This window comes from Xyrauchen texanus, chromosome 29 (assembly GCF_025860055.1).
Source record: "Xyrauchen texanus isolate HMW12.3.18 chromosome 29, RBS_HiC_50CHRs, whole genome shotgun sequence".
Lineage (NCBI taxonomy): Eukaryota > Metazoa > Chordata > Actinopteri > Cypriniformes > Catostomidae > Xyrauchen > Xyrauchen texanus.
The window spans coordinates 25,613,351-25,630,386 of record NC_068304.1 but is presented as its reverse complement, the minus strand read 5'-3'; the positions used below and the strand labels follow the sequence as shown (position 1 = coordinate 25,630,386).

Genomic DNA, 17,036 nt, shown 5'->3' with positions numbered 1-17,036 from the left:
TTGATATACTGGTAATGAGTACTTTATATTAAGTTAATTTTCACATTTGTAATGAAAATGTCACATCCATAATGCTAGAATTGCCCTACTATGTAATTAAATATGTAGATCATGTCACACTAAGAAAACATTGAGAAAGTCAAATGCCTTGGACGTAAAGTTTTAATCTGAAACATTATTGGTGAAATAACGAACAAATGACAGAAACAATAACAATCTTAATATTTTACATTTTAAAGGCCCCCAAAAACATCAAAACTCTACTGATATCACGTAAATTTGAGTCTCTGTTGTCTTTAATCTGAGAATATGGAAATTATCAAATACATTTTTTTCCCAATACACATTTATAAAAGTGCTAAATTTGTTATAATGGCTGACTGAATATAATTGTCATTGAAACTAGTCATCTACATGGAATGAATATGAAACTATATTTTCTCTGAGTGCAGATACCTGGGTTTAAGTGAATACCATTTAGAATAATGTAATCTCCATTGTACCAATACTGTTCTGCCAAAACTATGCCACCAAACAAATATTTTATATTTATCAGATATCCCCTTCCTTCAATACCAGCACAGCATAGGCACCACCAAAGATTGAACATCAAAGGTACTAAATTCTTTAGTATTTTCCCTGACGACATATTTGGTGACCCTGAAAACAGCCAAAGTCTTATTATGGCAAACATATTGAACATATAACATTTTGTGTGGACAAACCTGTTGTAACATATGACATTTGTAACATTTAATGTTGTGCATGAACAAATACATAAAGGAAAAGGAAACACATACTGACAAAATTACATGAAAATAAATTATGATTATCCACATACATAAAGAGACATACTTAACTCAATGCGAAACATTTTAAAAAGTGACGATTAATTGTATGAATTCATCAGTTTTAAATTAATTCATATAATGCAATGAAAGTCTGAACTTCATTGAGACTGTATGTGACTTGAGATATAGTATTTTACTGTAAGGCAACATGGTTGCAGGTACAAATTGATTAGCTGCATATTCAGTTAGATGCAATGTTCAGCCATCATTTGATTGATATTAAGTTGATTTGCATAAGAGGGACTCATTGCTCAGGCCTTTTCTTCCTCAGTGAATTCACCTGTTTCTGATGCCTGTGTGTCTTTGCCAATGTTAAAAGCACTGTTTATGGACTCACAAGTCAGAGTATTACTAGGGTGTTTGCATTGCTTCTCTGTGGACAGGCCAGTCTTTTTTGGCAAAAGACGAACAGGTTTACTTTCATCGGTCAAGTCTGCTGAGTTTGCGCCACCTTGCTCTGTTAACTGATGCTTAAAATCCTCCTGCTCCTCCAGTTCTTTGACCTTATGCACAATGAAGAGGTGTCTGCTGAGTGCTAACTGAGATGTAAAACAAAGGCTGCAGTGTTGGCACTGTGGTGCGTTGCTATCGGACCTGTGTTGAGGTATGTGCTCCTGAAATTGGGCTTGGTCTTCAGAGGTAAAGCCACATTTGGCACAGCGATAAAGTGGCTTAAGACGCTTGGCAGGGAAGCCATCTGATTTCTCACCCTTTGCTGCCTCCTCTGCTCTTCTTTTGGGCCTCTGAAAGAGAAACATAAAGCTGCACATTTAGACACATTCACAAATAGGGTTCAAAACAGTGCAATGAATGCAAACTTTAATACAATGAAAAAGACACTCTATTAGCATAACACACACACACACACACACACACACACATTATATATATAATTTCCAACATTCTTTTGAATGTCCATGTAGTAAAAATCAATATTTGATGCCATGAATGTACCTTCATTTACTATTACTTTTATTTTGAATGGCCATGGAAAATGAAGCAATGTGAAAATGTTTTACCTCATTGCAAAAAGTAGTCCATTAATTTACCTGATGACCTTTCAGCTTTTGCTGACCCGTTATGGATCGCAGAGCTAATGTGTGCTTCTAAATCACTTGCACCTTTATTAGCAACTGACACATAAGTGCCAGATTTACATGTCATACATTCTGCTTCCCACGGATCTCGACCTGGACGAAAGCATGGGAATTTGTTGTGGAAATCTTCTGTAAATTTGCACTTTCATTTGGGCATTGTACTGTCAAGCAACTCTTTGATGCCGACACAACACAACCGCGTGTTCGCAGAGAGATTGACAGGCAGGAATTTGGCCAATAGTTGCAAGCCTATAATCGACCAATTATAAGAAGGCGGGACTTACAAAGAGGGGTTAAAGCAATGTAAATATGTGCGCAAACACAATGAAGTATTAGACCAGATGCACATCATAATATAACTAAAGTAGAATCCCGGACATATTCGCAAATTTAGAAATCCCGGCCGGACGCTTTTTTAAGGTCCGAAAAAGAGGACATGTCCGGGGGAAAAAAAAAAAAAAGAGGATGTATGTTCACCCTAGCGATATGGAAGCAAATAAAGGGTGTCATGAACAGCAAAATTGGATTGACCCGTAGAATCAGTCTGTATGTGTAAACTACTGCAAATGTGTAAATGATTTGTGTTTATAGCATACATATTTTCCAGAAATAATCCGATATACACTATTCCATTTTCCCTTTGTTGCGATCACACTTTTGGGAAGAATTTCTCACCGAAAAGAGTTTTGCATTGCAAGGGGGAAGGTGGGTCTACCTGCTTCTAGTGACCAATACAATTAGGGTTTCGTTGACCAGTTTACTCTGACCTAATTGGTTTAATAACGTGACAGACAGACAATCTACTAAATAATGCGATGCAGCAGCATCGTTGACTGAATTGTGTGTGTGTGTTTTTAATAAGAGTATAGAGATTCAATCTAAAGACGCACGGGGCTGCGGGAGCGCCACTGATTGCACAGGCAAGACAGACAGTTTGACTAATCTGATCCACCAATCAGTGTGTTCATTTCAGACAAGATTGGATATTTGCTAACCAATCATATTTGTCGCTTCAGTAAGGGACGGGACATTTCCAGCATCTAATGCTGATGCACATGCATCTCTGGAGTAACCATAATTTGCGCTGTAAAATTATTGTATGTATATATATAATTTTTTTGTTGCCTTATACTGCTGTCAGTGGTGCCTTTTCTTGTGATATCAAATCATTAAAAAAACATTTCTAATTAGGAAAACAATTTCACTATACACAGAAAAGCACATTATAGTACACAAATAAAACAAATAATCATTCATTCTTATGTAGGCCATATATAGTAATACAAGACAATGTGTTAATGTGAACATTAATACACTCATATTAGCTATACAATGCTTAATTGTTTTGTTGTGTATTATATACAGTATGTATTCGTTTATTAATTAGATAAAGTATTATAAAGCATCAACATTTTTCTTAGTAGCCTTATGAAAAAGGAACATTAATGACATTAATTAATTTAAATAAATATTTAACATCAAGTTACCATACCATGGTTCTTAGTAGTGTACTTAGGGGTGGATTATGACTAGCAAGGGCCCCAGGGCCAATTTTCTTTTGAGGCCACCCAGAACCAATGTTTTTTTTTGTTTTGATGATTTTAGTTGAGATCTACGCAATCGATTTTCATTAACCGAAGTCACTTTTAATACTGGTTCTGTTATTTACAGTCAGATTAATTAAAAAAGCACAGATGTGGTAAAGACACTGCTCAACCGAAACACGTTTGCTGAACAGCCACTGTTCTTCAAGAGACAGTACCATTTTAGCATTTGTTATACATAATGTAAACTTAATGTAATACTAGAAATTAAGCATACAAAATGCATATATTTAAAGGGGCCATAATAAATTATGAAATATTTTAACTTTAATAAAATATTTATGAATTGAACAAATTCAGTATGCTCCTACAGTATCTATTTGTAAAATTCTGCAAAGAGTTCAGTCAGTTCTGGCTTGCACGGTGATATCTTTTCTGAACTCATCTGAGTGAAGGGGTGCATTTCTATTTCTGTTTGGAATGACCCTACAGCTTGCCTACCATTATTATTCTTGCTAAGCCCAGCTAAGGCATCATTTAAGCCTTTTCAAAGTGTCCAGAAATCCCTAGACTACATTTCATTGACAGAATATTTAAATGAGCAACAAGTCTGTTTTGGAATGTTTGTAATTTCAAACTTCAGCTGTCAAAAAATTATTTTTTGTAATGCAGGGCAAAAATGAAGTTGTAGCAATGAATAGCATAACAAACATTTTGGTTCGACAGCCCTTTTATACAAAGAATAAAGCTTAACCTCATAAATCCTAACATATGAAATAATAGTCAGAAAATTATATTTTTAAATTTGTTTAAACCTATTTTTCTATAAAATAATGAAATTTAAAGCATGTGTTGCTTGAAATTAATAAATACTCATTTTGAAATATTAGTAAAAATATGAACGTTATTGTTAATTTTCATCAAAATTAGCAAATAGTTCGCATAAAAAAAGATGAGTGCATCAAAATATGAAGGTAGCTATTTTGGAAATTATTTTACCAGGTCGTCGTCGTCTTCCAGAAGAGCATGGATATTTTCACCAGGTGGCATTTTGAAATTAAAGAGTGGCTCAAAATTTGTTATTACAATCAGGAAGGCAAAACGGTCCTATAAGAGGGCTAGGGGCCCTCATAGTAACAGGGCCCTATTGAGGGGGCCTTGTATAAGACGTGGGGCCCACATAACTGTATTTAAGCATATATAAACATTTGTTTTCAAAGTTGATGTGCCGCGAGACCTTGCAGCCCAGGGGCCCGGTCCGTTATTCACCTATGAGTGTACTGTACACTATACCAGCAAGAAATGTACCCTGATATACATTTTGTAAGTTCACGTTGGACTTTTTTTTACAAGAACAATATATTTCTTACACATTTTACATATGTACTGCATATAAATAAATGTATGAATTTTAGAGACCAGTTGCATGTTTTATTTCACAGAATGCCCACCACTTCAGACACTACTACACCACTGTGTCAATGATACCAGCAAGTTCCATCCATACATCCATTTGCCATGACAATGATAATTGAAAGTAATTAAACAATAAACAGCAACAACAAGAAACATTTGAAAACCAGATTGAGATTTATATAAATAAATGGTGTCAACTCAACTTTACACTCGCAATAAAAGAACATGTATTAATATTTCAGTTTAATATTTAAGAGGAGAGATACCAGAGGAATGATGCTGAGCCATATGACGAACAAGCAGTCTGTCACATTATTAAACCACGAATCAAGTCAAAGTAAACTGGTCAAACATAATTTGATTGGTTAATACATTTACATTTATGCATTTGGCAGACGCTTTTATCCAAAGCGACTTACAGTGCACTTATTACAGGGACAATCCCTGTGGAGCAAGGGATCTGGAGTAGAAGCAGGTAGACCCGCCTTCCCCCTTGCAAACTTTTTTCAGTGAGAAATTCGTGCCAAAAGTGTAAGTGCAACAAAGGGAAGCCAGAGCAGTGTATATCAGATTATTTCTGGAAAATGTTTGCGCCACAAACACAAATTATTTACACATTTGCAGTAGTTTATTTTACACATACAGACTGATTCTATGCTGTTCTTGACACCCTTTATTTGCTTGCATATCGCTGATTGCAGGTTTGCAATGATTTTGGCCATGTTTAAGCACAAAAACAGTGCCAAAAGTTTAAACTTGAAAAAAGGAAGTCAGAAGAATACACACCAAATTTACTTTGTGTTTATACTCAATTACAGATTCACAACACATGAATTACACTTATGCAAAGCATTAAAAGTATTGCTAATATTTTTTCTTATGCTTGCAACTTGATTTACACCTTTACAAAACGTTCTGTGTGCATGCAATTTATTTTAATGCTTGCAATTTGATTTACGCTTTCACAAAACTTATCTGCACATGAAAATCAATTAAACATTTTTACCATCATAGTTATTGGTGAAAAATATTGGTTTAAATCGGTCAGTTAAAAAATGGCAGCAGACTTGCTTGAAAAGTGAATATGTTGGGATAAATGACAGCTTATTTTAAAAGTTCAAGGTAACATTATAATTAAAGTTATTGAAATTTATTTTTGACAATAATTGTTTTCTTTGTCAGACTAGCTTATCATTGTATCAAAGCACTATGCTTAAGTTAATAAATTACTATGTTAAAATTATGCATCACATTTGATACATTAGTCTTTATGGATTAAATATGCCATTGTCACTCTGTTGTGCACCTGACAAACTTTACAAAGTGTTATATTTATAATATTATTGTTCTTTCCTCTTGAAAGAATTTTGGCAGTACATTGTTGTAATTTAATTTTTTTTTTTTTTTTTATAATTGCAAAATTTATAAGAAAAATATTACATTTGTTTTTTAGAGGGCAAAAAGGTATCTTAGATTTCAAATATGACAACTTTGAAATATGACATGCTGTAATAGACAAATTAATTAAATTATAATAAATACGAAGCAAAATATGAATGTATATGATATGCATGTCTCTACATCATTTAATCTATGTAGAAAATGAAACAGGACAGTCAAAACATTATAAGGAAGATTACTGAAATAAAACTGGGTGCAATGATTTCAATATATATTACACACACACACACACACACACACACACACACACACACACACACACACACACACACACACACCATTAAAACCACCTGCCTAATATTGTGTAGGTCCCCTCATGCTGCTAAAACAGAGCCAACCTGCGTCTCAGAATAGCATTATGAGATTCTATTCTTCTCACCACAATTGTACAGACTGGTTATCTGAGTTACCGTAGACTTTTGGATCAAATAATTTTGGTTGAAGGTTCAGAGTTTTACATGTGACATATTGGGTACTCGAATGTAATTTTGCCCCACACTCTGTATTTTGGGCGATGGGGCGGGCATCAATATGGGGGATAAACACATACAAAATGTGTTTGATTGGCAGGCAGAATATTTTAAGGGTATTGAAGTCAGCTGGAGCGCCCTCATTTCCAGAGTGGTGTGCGGAGATGAGGTGGGAGGCAGCTTTCGAGGAGGTGTCATGTAGAAAGCTGGGGTTTTGGGATTAGTCTGACTGGAAGTGGGGCAGTTATTTGGCATTTTTGGGGGGCTCTCAGGGTGGGGCTGTGGAGAGAGAAGTATAGTTTCAATTATGTATGATTATTATACATAGATTTTTTTTGTGTGTGTATTCTTATATGTGACCATAGGGGTGTTCGTTGGGGGTCAGGTTGGTGATTGGGGAGGGGTAACAGTGGGGGTTAAATGTTGATTCAATGTATACATGTTGTGTTTTTCTTTGTTATATATCTACGAGTCAATAAAAAATGTTTTAATTGAAAACAAAAAAACAAGGTGTTTCCATCTGCAAAACTGCCACTCACTGGATGTTTTTTTGGTTTTGGCAACATTGAGTAAATTCTAGAGACTGTTGTGTGTGAAAATCCCAGGAGATCAGCAGTTACTGAAATACTCAAACCAGCCCATCTGGCACCAACAATCATCCATGCGATTATCTAATCAGCCAAACGTGTGGCAGCATTGCAGTGCATAAAATCATGCAGATACGGATCAGGAGCTTCAGTTAATGTTCACATCAACCAAAACTTTTAAGGTGCATTTTACCAGAATTTAAATAAGAAGCGAATTAAACTACTGTGAACTTGCCTACAAACAGACACACTTACAGGACATCCTGGAGAGTTCAGAATGTAAAAATAAAAGTGTGAGGGTTTAAAAAGTGCACAACTTAAATATATTACTGTTGTATTTAAAATTAAAAGTCAATAATAATAATATAACAATTTATTATTATTGTCATAATTAGCATTTATTTACAATTTATAACCATATTTAAGTTCAATGTGTTCCAAAAAATAACTGTGTGAATGAAAAGTGGACTGATGTCTTACAATTAATTTAACAAAAAAGATCTAAATCCTTAAATTCAGATGTAACATTTTCGAAAAAAGAAAAAGAAAAAAAAAAGCATAAAGAAAACACTGGTTTCTTTTCTACTGAAGACTGGAATAACTGTTAATTTTGTTTCTACATTATCCAGTATACTAGTTAATAATAAAGTGTTTCTTAATAAGCTATACATTTATGTTGAAATAATGTGTAGTTAGAGGTTTGTGTTTCTTTATATATTAAAGAGTGCCCCCAATTAGTTCCGCAAAATAATGTAAAGATATCCCAAACTGATTATGCAAAAAAAACAACACTGGTATCGGATCGTGATCGGCCGATACTGAGATTTCTGGTATCGGAAGAGAAAAAGTGGTACAGGTGCATCTCTAAAAATTACTTGTGTAATACACAAAGTAGATGTCCTAAACAACTTGCCAACACTATAGTTTGCTAATATGAAATCTGTGGAGTGGTTACAAAATGAGTCTTAATGATTTGTACACTACTGGTCAAAAGTTTTGAAACACACATTCTTTATTTTTTTTTACATTTTAGAATAAATGTAAAGTCATCAAACTATGGAATAACATACATGGAACTATGGGAATTAATTAACAAAATAAATCAAAACTGTTATATTGGCTGCTTTTCTTTATTATTCGGTCCAAGTCATCAATTTCAAAACGTTTCTTTAATTAAAATTTTAGTTTTATAATTAAATAAATTCATATGGTGGCACAATAATATTTTTGTCTACAAAATGAATTTCAAACATTTAAGCATATGCCTTCAGATCAAAAGATTTTTAAGATCATGAGAAACATTTCAGTGTTTCAAAACTTTTGACCGGTAGTATATGTAAACATCTGACTTCAAATGTATGTTTGTGTGTGTCTTATGTTATGTTGAAGTTCATTTGTATCATTAAAACTTTATGTTGACTGCTCAGCCGGATCCCAGCTTCCTCCTTTCCTGACTTGTCTTTGTCTTTTACAGAGATCTATTTATATTTTGTCTAATGGTACTAAATAAGTTTAATGTAATTTTGTTTTTTCATATGTAAGGCTTTACAGGGTTAATTATCTAAACCTTGAAAGACATGTTTCAATAAAAGACTAAATTAATATCTTGTGATTACCTCGCCTGTGGTTTTCCCCATCTGCTGAGATGCTAACTTTGCCATCTGGCCGAAATCTGGGTTCTTAATTCCATGCATCAAGCTGATGTGTTTCTTCAGCATAGAATGTGAACTAAAGGATACCCTCTCATTTGTGCAATACCTTTAAGATTGGTAAGGAAGGATAGAAAAACAAAGTTAGACACCAAGGCTATGTTACGTTGAACAAAGTGAACATTAGATGTGCTAATTTTCTGCGATATAATGACTTTACCAGCATGTGTAAACATTCTTTTTCCCATCATGGTCACTACGAATGTGTCGTCTAAGACTCAAGGGTGAATTGAAGGACCTTTCACATAGTCGACATGGATGCCTCTTTACAGACTGTGTAAGAAAAAAAAAAAGAGGCATATTTAATCATCAACATTTTAGATCAATAACTGACTACGGCTAAAAAGTACTGAAATAAACTTGGGTAAACAGGAATAGCCAAAGCAGAGGAGAACTCAAAAGCAAACATTTCAGACATACAAGCACAATCAATATTACTTTTTCCCCATGTGTTTGACTAAACAAAATTATCTCACCCTGCCATGGCTGGTCTTCATATGATTGACAAAGGTCTCTCTGTCAGGGATCCACAGAAGGCATTCTCCACAGGTCCAACCAGCATTCTTCATACTACATCCACCACTTGACTTCGGTGCAGCAGAGCTCTTTCCTATCTTCATGCAATCCTCATTAACAGGTTTGCTTGACCTTGGTTGGAGGTTTTGGGGTGATATTTTATCACAGAGAGATGTCATCTCTGTCTGTTTTGAGCTTTTATCTGCCTTACCTCTGAAAACACCACCATGAACAATCTGTAGTTGAGAAAGACAGTGTTTGAATGTGAATGATTATTTCAAAGTAAGTTTGATACAAATACGGGGACATTTTTGTTTGCTGGTCAACAACGACAGAAATCAGAAAATGAGACATCACTTGCACTAAGGCCAATGACAAATATTCTGCATGGATAAACGTCCATTATCTGAATATAAATGTATAGAAAATTGTGCTGCCTTCCATTCCAGCCCAAAACCACCCTTGCCATGATCTTGTTGTTTTGTTAGACAATTCAGTCTCACCAACACAAAGACAGCCAAGAACATGGGTCGCAAAAACACATATGGAGGAAGTCAAAAACACATGTGACCAGAGTTTAAACCATGCCAGTCACATGGGGCTTTAAAAGAAAATAACCGCCGTCCCATCGGAAAATTAAAAAAGGACGTGCCAAGAGACTGCAATGTAAGATGTACAGGTGAAAAAGGAGTTACATTATGGTCTGTTCTCACCCAAACTGTTTGAATCACTTTAGAAGACACTGTCATATAGATTACTTTTATTGCCTTTATGTGCCTTTTGGAGCTTTAAAGTTTTGGTCACTATTCATTCACATTGAACGGACCTACAGAGCAGAGATATTCTTCTACAAATCATAATTTGTGTTCAGCAGAAGATAGAATGTCATACACATCTGGGGTGGCATGAGGGTGAGAAAATTATGAGATTTCATTTTTGGGTGAACTATCCCTTTAATAGCAGGTTGAAACAGGACCTCAGATTCTGGAACAGGCTCTAGTCTAGTCTGCGCTCATATTAACTGCAATTCATTCCAGGCCTACCTCCAAGCATTCACAATCAAACCTCTGCAGCTCATACAGAACACTGGAGCCCGACTGATATTCAACCTGATATTACTTGTACATAACATTAGAAACTGCCTGCTTGCCAAATGTTTACCACAAGTCACTGGCATGAAACTAAGGTACTTTAATAAATTGCTCTGGATTAGCGCATCTGCTAACTGCCTTCAATGTAAATATTTTGTTTAGCAGAAAAAACTGAAATGCTCTAAACCATTCTATACAAAACTGCATTGGATTAACTAAAAAAATAAAATAAAACTTATTTTAAAAAAGTTGGATGGTTAGGCATTGTGTAGAAATTACTGAATCAACTTATACATGTATATTTGGAAAATATGACAATTTTAAAATGTTGTCTTGTTCTGTCTGACAGAATGAGATGTTGGTGGTTAACAGGAAAAAAAAAATTATATTTTGAGATAAAAAGGGTCCAATTTTTGTCAAATTACAATGGATGACAGAAAGATACTTGAGCATTAAGAAACAGTGACATTTAGACATGGAAATTACTAACACAAGTAGATACAAACCTTGAAATGTTGCACCAAAAGTATTTTTTCTGGAAATAAAGATGTGCACTCTGGACACTTGAACACACAAGTACGGTTATGAAAATGCTGATAATACAACTGCTTTCTCTTAAAGACAGTTTCACAGGAACACTTGTAGATCACTCTGCACAGAAAACAACAGAAATAGTCACTCCCAAGTAACTCCTCAAGACACTTTTTGGAAACCATTCAATGGCTGAGCTTTTGATAAAAATAAATAAATAATATATGCACTTACTGATGGCTTGGTTCACTACCACCATGTTTGCTTTTTACATGTATCAGACAGCCATCAAAAGATTTGAAGGCTACAGGACAGATAGTGCACTTATAGAAGACCTCATAATGTTTCTCCTCAATGTGACTCTTGAAGAGGGACAGTGACATGAAAAGCATTCCACAATGCAGACACCTGAAAGAAAATGCATCCGAGTGAATCAAAGAGCGAAAACAACAACAACAACACAAAACACATTAATTGCCACAAAGTTCATTACTTTAGAGGTAACAGTTAAGTTACTTACGAATAACCAATTTTGCGGGCATAGTGGAGACAATTCTCTTTCACATGCTTCTGGATGTCCACAGAGCGACTGAGCGCCCCACACTCAGGGCAGCAATAAGGGGACTTATGTGTGTGAATACGATGATGGGCCCTGTAGCTGCATTTGTTGGGCAGCAACATTGAGCAAACCTTGCACATCTGCATATGAGGTGAACAAACAAATAAAAGTAAATCATGAAGTTGTATATATGAGCAAACGACTGTAAATTGTCCCACAATTTGATTTGCTCTTATTTAGCAAATAGGAAATGTTATAGCCAAAACATACTCTACGCAAGTATGTGAATGCAGATGCTTCTAACCACACAAGCTAGATTTCATGTGTTGTTGCTTTCCAAAATCCATCAAAATGCAATTCATAAAACAACCCAGGTACATGTTGCATTCTCAAAATTGCTGTCAGGGGTGATATAGCGGGCATTAGTGTGAACTGTCTGCTTCTACAGTGAGTATACTATTTCAAGTGAACTACTGAAATAGTGAAGCAACAATTTAAAAAGAATATTGGTAAGAGAGTAAGTTAATGTCAATATATTTATAGCAACTTAGCTAAATAACACATTCAGTTTAATGGCACAGACTTTTGAAGTTAACTATCACCACCTTGATCTGGTTTGTTACTATTACAGTAATGCAAGGACGCATGTTAGCCTTTTCAGCAGGACCACACATTGGCAACGCATTGACCAAGCAACTATATCTGCATATGAATGCTGGCGTAACGTATGTTTTTGGACTTACAATATGGATACCAGTAGTTACTCAATATTTTACTCACCAAACCTTTAGCATCTACTGATGAATTCTGATAGTGACCTGCAAGTGCTGTGTAGTCTGACATTTGTTTGTTACAGTCCAGACATTTGAATCCATGTCTGATAACTTTGTCAGGAAAAAGAGGCAAGACTGCTTGGCTTTTGGATGACTCTGTTGTGTTGTTCACATAAGGTATTTGATTTACATACTGCTTAGTCTTCGTGGGCACCAACATCTGCTCAACAGCAATGGGCTTCATAAACAACTGAGTGCACTGCATCACCATGCCTTTGTTCTTGTGTTCTCGAGCATGTGCCAAAAGAGCACATTTGTTAAAAAAGACCAATGTTTTTGAGCAGTAGGTACATGCTACTTCAATATGCACACTCCTCCGACTATAATGGTAAGCAAGACTCTTCTCCAGCCCGAATGCATCTCCACATTCCAAACAGCAAAAGCCTTGCAGTGGGAGCTTGATATTGCTGCCTGGTGGTGGACTCAGGTCAGGAACATATGTTGGCACAGGGTTTGAGAAATTCAAAAGTCTGTTTAAAGTTCCAGCTGCAGTATTTGAGACAAAAGATTGTGTGTTTGCTGACACCTTTTTAACTTGGTGCACTAAAGGTACAGAACTGCACACCACTGGAGATGATAACTGAGAGCGGTCCTGTCTGTTAGTGGAAGACCTTGCTGTAACCGAGGCAGCCACGCTATGTGGGACTAGATTAAGGTTAGCTAAGTGTAATGCCTTTGGAAGGTAATTTGTATTAGCAGAAGAACCCATCTGAGCAGAACAAGACTTCCTTTGATTATTCCCTCCCTGTGTTCTATTTAGAGTGTGACCATTACTTTGGAATTGAGTTTTTTTTAAGGTCCTCACTGATTTCATGCTTGCTGATTTGCTTCCCAATAAAGCAGTGCTTGAAGTATCCTGCTTTTCATCTTCAATATCAACTTCAGAAATTACACTGTTCGAACGATACACAGGCAGTGTTTTAGAGAAGGTATCTTCAACTGAAGACTGAGATGGCGATGACCCAAAGGGTGACAGGAGATCTTCGGTTTCAGAATCTGGCAATATGCTTGTGATGGTGCGTTTGATTTCTCCTGATGAGGTTTTGATTGTCTTTATTCTCACTCTTGGTATGGCTGGAGGCGAGCCAGTAGCAACAGCTGGAGATGCTTTACCACTGCTATCACTGCAAATACTCATTGGGCTGTCAGGCTGTTTGATAAAACGTTTCACCACCTCTAAAGGACTTCTAGGGCTCCTTGGTGATATGGGTATTTTTTGATTAATTTTCATTGTCTCTTTTGGGGCAACTGGTAAGTCTCTTGAGATAGTCTGCTCACGAGGATCCTTTTTAGAATTCAGGGCTGCTAATGCATCAAGGCAAGAAGACAACCTGGAGGTCTGAGCATTGACACGTGGATGGGAGGCAGAACTGCCTGTCTCAGGAGCCGAATATGCATTAGTTCCAAAATTCTCCATACAGTCACTCTTAATCGCCGAATCATAACTTTTTTTATCTGCATCTTCTTTGTAGCGCATTGAGCTACTGTCTTTTAAAGATGAGGCATCACAACCAAGATAATTTATATCTTTAAACCCAGGAAGTGTTTCATTGCTGCTCTCACACCCCGCTTGAGATTTTTCATGATTCTCTAACATAGAAAGAGCTGAAGATGTAAAGAGTGAATCAGACGGGAAGTATGAGCTCTCTACCGATTTTGGATAGATTTCTATTCCATTGCTCTGAATGTCTTCAGATTCTGGGCTAGATATAGGGCTAAAATGAGGCATAGACCTCAACAAAGTGGGAACTTTTTCAGTCTTGTAAAGGACAGGAATATTTTCCAAAGAGTGTCTTGTACAGTCCCCATTGACAGGAAACATATCAAGCCTTGGATAGTTGATGGGATGTGTATCAACATGATGTGTCTCCAGTGAGCTTGCAGAAGTCTTGAACCCATTTTCTAAAAGGTGTCCCAAATGTGAACCCTCTTTCTCCACAAGAAGTTCATTGGAGTCCTGAAGACTGGTATTCTTTACTATAACACTGACTGCAGGTGCATCTGTTGGAGTCACTGGGTGAGGGATCAAAGCTGTGGCATCCATACACATCTCTGTGTGCTTCAGGTGCCCCTCTCCCTCATCATGATTCTCACGAATGGCCTCTTTGGCATCCAGACTGGTCGCATCTGGGATGTCAAAGGCAGCCAAGAGATCATCAAAATCAGGGGTCTTCATATCACCCATGGTTGAAGTCCTTCAAAACCTGAACCAAAAAACATATGTAAATAAATACAATTCTATATAGCCCTTAGCCCACATATAAGTGACTTTGCAAGTAAATGTAATGTATGACGCCAAAAAAGTAAAAAAAAACCACATATATAATAATGGTACCCCTCTATTCTAATTTACAATAATGAATCCTTATGTGGGCCTTTTAAAAGCAATTTTAGCAGATTTAAAAGACGTGTAAGACCACAACATAAACTGTCAACTCCATTGCACACAACAAAACATAATTTCACATTCAAGATATGCAATGCGTACAACATATTGCATTGCAATGATGCCTAAATGTAAAATAAATAAATATGCATTTGTAATTACCATTTGTTTCTTGGTTAATTCATCTCAGCCGATTCGGTGTAAATATAAACCATGTTTGATATTGTGTACCTCCATGTACTGCACTGACACTTCGAAGAGCTTCCATAGTATCTCAGTCCAGCCAATTCCAAGATTTAGAAGGCATGTTTAGGGAAACGTTTACTAATTTCTTAGCATGTTGATAGAAACTGCTATATTTAACATAACTCTGATTTACTTATCAGCAAGTCGAATATACTTTACATTATAATAAGCTAGCCTCTGTCAACAACACATAACTTATCGATAATAATCGAATATTAACCGACAGAGCATATTTTCACAGGTGTTACATAAATACGAAAAGCATTATCGAGATTTATGCGCATTTATATGAGATTGAAAGTAGCTTAATTTAGCTTAGTGCTAAAAAAAAAAAAAATCTTCGACAGCCTACCAAAAACACTATTTACAATCAAATTGGCCTCATTTCACTCCGCAACACATGGCCTGATATTTCCACAGTGATTTCTGTTATTACGCGTTTTTATGAAGAAAGCAAAACGATCCGTTCTGACCGAAGCTTTAGCTGTCCAGTCGGACGCGCGCTTGACTAGCTGCTTACATCCCAGCTTTATAAATAACCAAAACCTTCTTTACAAATTCACCAGTCCCTAGGTCTACAGCCAAACACGACTTTTTAATACGGGTTCTAAAATTCCATGCAAATGGTTAAGCAAGTTAGCGTACTGTCTGTTTGGTTTGTGAGGTTTATAAACGTGAGTTGTTTACAGTTGTTCGCGGCTAGCTAACAGCTCTCCCTCCCCTTCCTGTGTGCGGGAAGCCACACAAGGTACGCCCAGTGTTGCCAACTATTTTCAATGGAAAGTAGCTAAAGCCTGCTCGAAAAGTAGCTAAATGTCGCCAGATGACGTCATGCGTCATTAGCATATTAATGACGTCATCGCGTCGTATTTGCATTCTGCCTAATTTGTCGGTACTGTAGACTACTTCAGTTTATAATAACGGTTGTCTCCCCTAAACCGTGCTCATAAAATGTATAGAGTCTGTAAATATACGATCTGAAGTCGGAGAGTTCAGAAACCGAACCGGAATGAACTAAAACTCTGATTAGTAGTGAATATAAGCGCATGCCAAGAAAAAACGGTCAAATTAAATGTTTTGAATTAAAACAAAGGAGAAGGCAGCTGCTATGTGATCACTGATTGGTTCCTGCTAACACAGCGTACACATGCGCAGCTCATTCATGTCTATGTCCGCTGGCGTGCAGTCAACTGCACAGAGCAGACGCAGCGGGGAAGTAAGACCTCACGCTTGCAGTACTGGCGATATTTGGAATTTGGAAAGTTGCTAAGGTTTGTCCAAAAAGTCGCTAGATTTGTCGCTAGTTGCTTTTTTGAAAAAATGTCGCTAAAGGGGTCTGAAAAGTCGCTAAAAATAGCGACAATGGGGTACGCCACGCAACGCACTGGCTGGCTTTCAATACCTACCGAATCGTCTACCTAGTCAGCATTTTGGGGCAGCACAGCACAGGCGCTCGTGACACGACCAAGGGCTGTCTCTGTAGAACATTACAAACGCGCATAATGTGATGATAAAAAAGTGCTGTCTAGGTAAGAAGCTCTCTTGGGATAGAGGCACAGCTACACACAGCGATATTTTCCAAAACCAGACTAAAATAAACTGAATAAAAGATAATTTCATGTACAGTGAGTGTTTACAAGGGAAGATATGGATATAAAATGAGTTGCAGTCTTAAAAAACAATGAGACAGGAATACAGGAAAATCAATGACTGTGCCAGATCAAAAATAGCTAGCAGTG

At 36.5% G+C, this 17,036-nt stretch overlaps 1 protein-coding gene across 3 annotated transcripts; it reads right to left on the bottom strand.

Annotated features, from left to right (window-relative positions):
• Nucleotides 1-151: 151 nt before the first annotated feature.
• On the bottom strand, nt 152-16,007 carry LOC127623366 (zinc finger protein 592-like). Of its 3 annotated transcripts, none has more exons than XM_052097794.1 (9): nt 15,214-16,007; nt 12,613-14,869; nt 11,794-11,972; nt 11,508-11,681; nt 11,249-11,393; nt 9,612-9,887; nt 9,296-9,408; nt 9,043-9,184; nt 152-1,594 (listed from the first exon to the last, which is right to left on the bottom strand). In XM_052097794.1, the coding sequence occupies exons 2-9, from the start codon at nt 14,848-14,850 to the stop codon at nt 1,103-1,105; spliced, it is 3,759 nt and encodes a 1,252-aa protein (XP_051953754.1). In that variant the 5' UTR covers nt 14,851-14,869; nt 15,214-16,007; the 3' UTR covers nt 152-1,102. The 3 variants fall into 3 exon arrangements, with proteins under 3 accessions (XP_051953754.1, XP_051953755.1, XP_051953756.1); XM_052097795.1 differs by having other exon boundaries at nt 15,283-16,007; XM_052097796.1 differs by lacking the exon at nt 152-1,594 and adding an exon at nt 4,945-7,118.
• Between the last annotated feature and the right edge of the window lie 1,029 nt (nt 16,008-17,036).